The sequence below is a fragment of the Trichoderma citrinoviride genome (assembly GCF_003025115.1).
Source record: "Trichoderma citrinoviride strain TUCIM 6016 unplaced genomic scaffold BBK36scaffold_321, whole genome shotgun sequence".
Taxonomy (NCBI): Eukaryota; Fungi; Ascomycota; class Sordariomycetes; order Hypocreales; family Hypocreaceae; genus Trichoderma; species Trichoderma citrinoviride.
In genome coordinates, this window is record NW_020195029.1 from 1 (window position 1) to 1,445 (window position 1,445).

The 1,445-nt window shown below is 62.8% G+C and overlaps 1 protein-coding gene across 1 annotated transcript; it reads left to right on the forward strand.

Annotated features, from left to right (window-relative positions):
- Positions 1-367: 367 nt before the first annotated feature.
- BBK36DRAFT_1085297 (hypothetical protein) lies at positions 368-1,443 on the forward strand (the record flags this gene model as incomplete). Its single annotated transcript, XM_024888954.1, has 2 exons — positions 368-944; positions 1,007-1,443. Coding segments are annotated over 2 exons (1,014 nt in total), but the record flags the coding sequence as incomplete, so codon positions are not given.
- Between the last annotated feature and the right edge of the window lie 2 nt (positions 1,444-1,445).

Below are 1,445 nucleotides of genomic sequence, written 5' to 3' on the forward strand. Positions count from 1 at the left end.
CATCAGGTAGAGCGAGTTGAGCACTGTATTGTGTCTGATACCTTTTGTGCCTTGATGAAACCCCATCTTCGCTGCCATCATACCGACTGCAAGCGTCCCTGTACTCACAAAGTATCTCGACCTCTTAACAGATCGCTACCTTACCCCACCACTGCAGACATTCCTCCTACGAGTGACCGCGCTAATACTCCGTATGCCTCCCCCCATCACCGTCAACCAAACAAACACAAACAACAACCTCCAATCCATCGCCAGCATCGTCAGCCTCTACATGCTCCTCCTCCACCACCACACGCCTCAACCCCCATCATAGCATCCAACCCACCAGCCACCAGCTCCTTCACCGTTCCCCGCCATGGCCTCCAAGAAGTCCAAGGCCCCCGCCGCCGACGACAACCTCGACGAGCTCTTCTCGGGCATCGGCGACGACTCCAAGGCCAAACAATCCAAGCCCCCCAAGAAGCCCACCTCCGCCGCCGCAAAGGCCATTGGCAACGACGACATCCTCGCCGACCTCGAGTCCGAGCTGGCCCCCCAGCCCGCCTCGCGCCCGCACACGCCCCGCCTCAAGGAGGCCATTGCCCGCCGCTCCACGGCCACGCCGCCCATTGGCGACGACGGCAGCAAGTCTGCAGCAGCCGCCGCGGCGCGCAAGTCCACCGACAGCTCGCGGAGCCTCAAGGCCAGCTTCACCCCGAGCGCTACGAGCTCCGAGCTCCACGATGCCGAGAGGCGAGGCCCCGTCGAGCAGGCACAGCAGCCGCAGCAGCAGCAGCAGTCTGGAGGTGGCTGGTGGGGAGGCATCCTGTCGACGGCGACGGGCGTCATGAAGCAGGCCGAGGCTGCGTACAACCAGATCCAGCAGAACGAGGAAGCCCAGAAGTGGGCTGAGCAGGTCAAGGGCTTGCGAACCGGCATCGACGTCACAACACTCAAGAGCTATCGTGAGTTGCCGCAATAACCCTCTAGAAGTATCATTGGAACTAACAAGAGGTTCTCAACAAAGGCGACGAGCTTCGCAACCGCGCTTTGCCCACGCTATCCAACATCATCAACACCATTGCTCCCCCCATCGGCTCTCACGAGCGCCTCCTCATCCACATCACCCACGACCTGGTCGGCTACCCGTCCCTCGACCCCCTCATCTACGACGTCTTCTCCGACGTCATGCAGCAGGTCGAGGGCGGCGAGCTCAAGGTCGTCCAGAGGGGCCACGACAGCGGCTCCTCGCGCCCTCACGACAACACCGCCGGCTGGGACGACGGCCCCTGGTGGAGACAGGTCGACCAGCCCCGCGAGCTGGGCGTAGTCAAAGGGCTCGTCGAGGGCACCAAGCTCTGCCGCGTCAACGCCGAGTCGTACGCGACCGAGTACTTTGCCTCGCAGGGAGGCATTGACGCCGTCAAGGCCAAGGCGAGGTCAGGCGTCGTCGAGCCCGGCTCCGT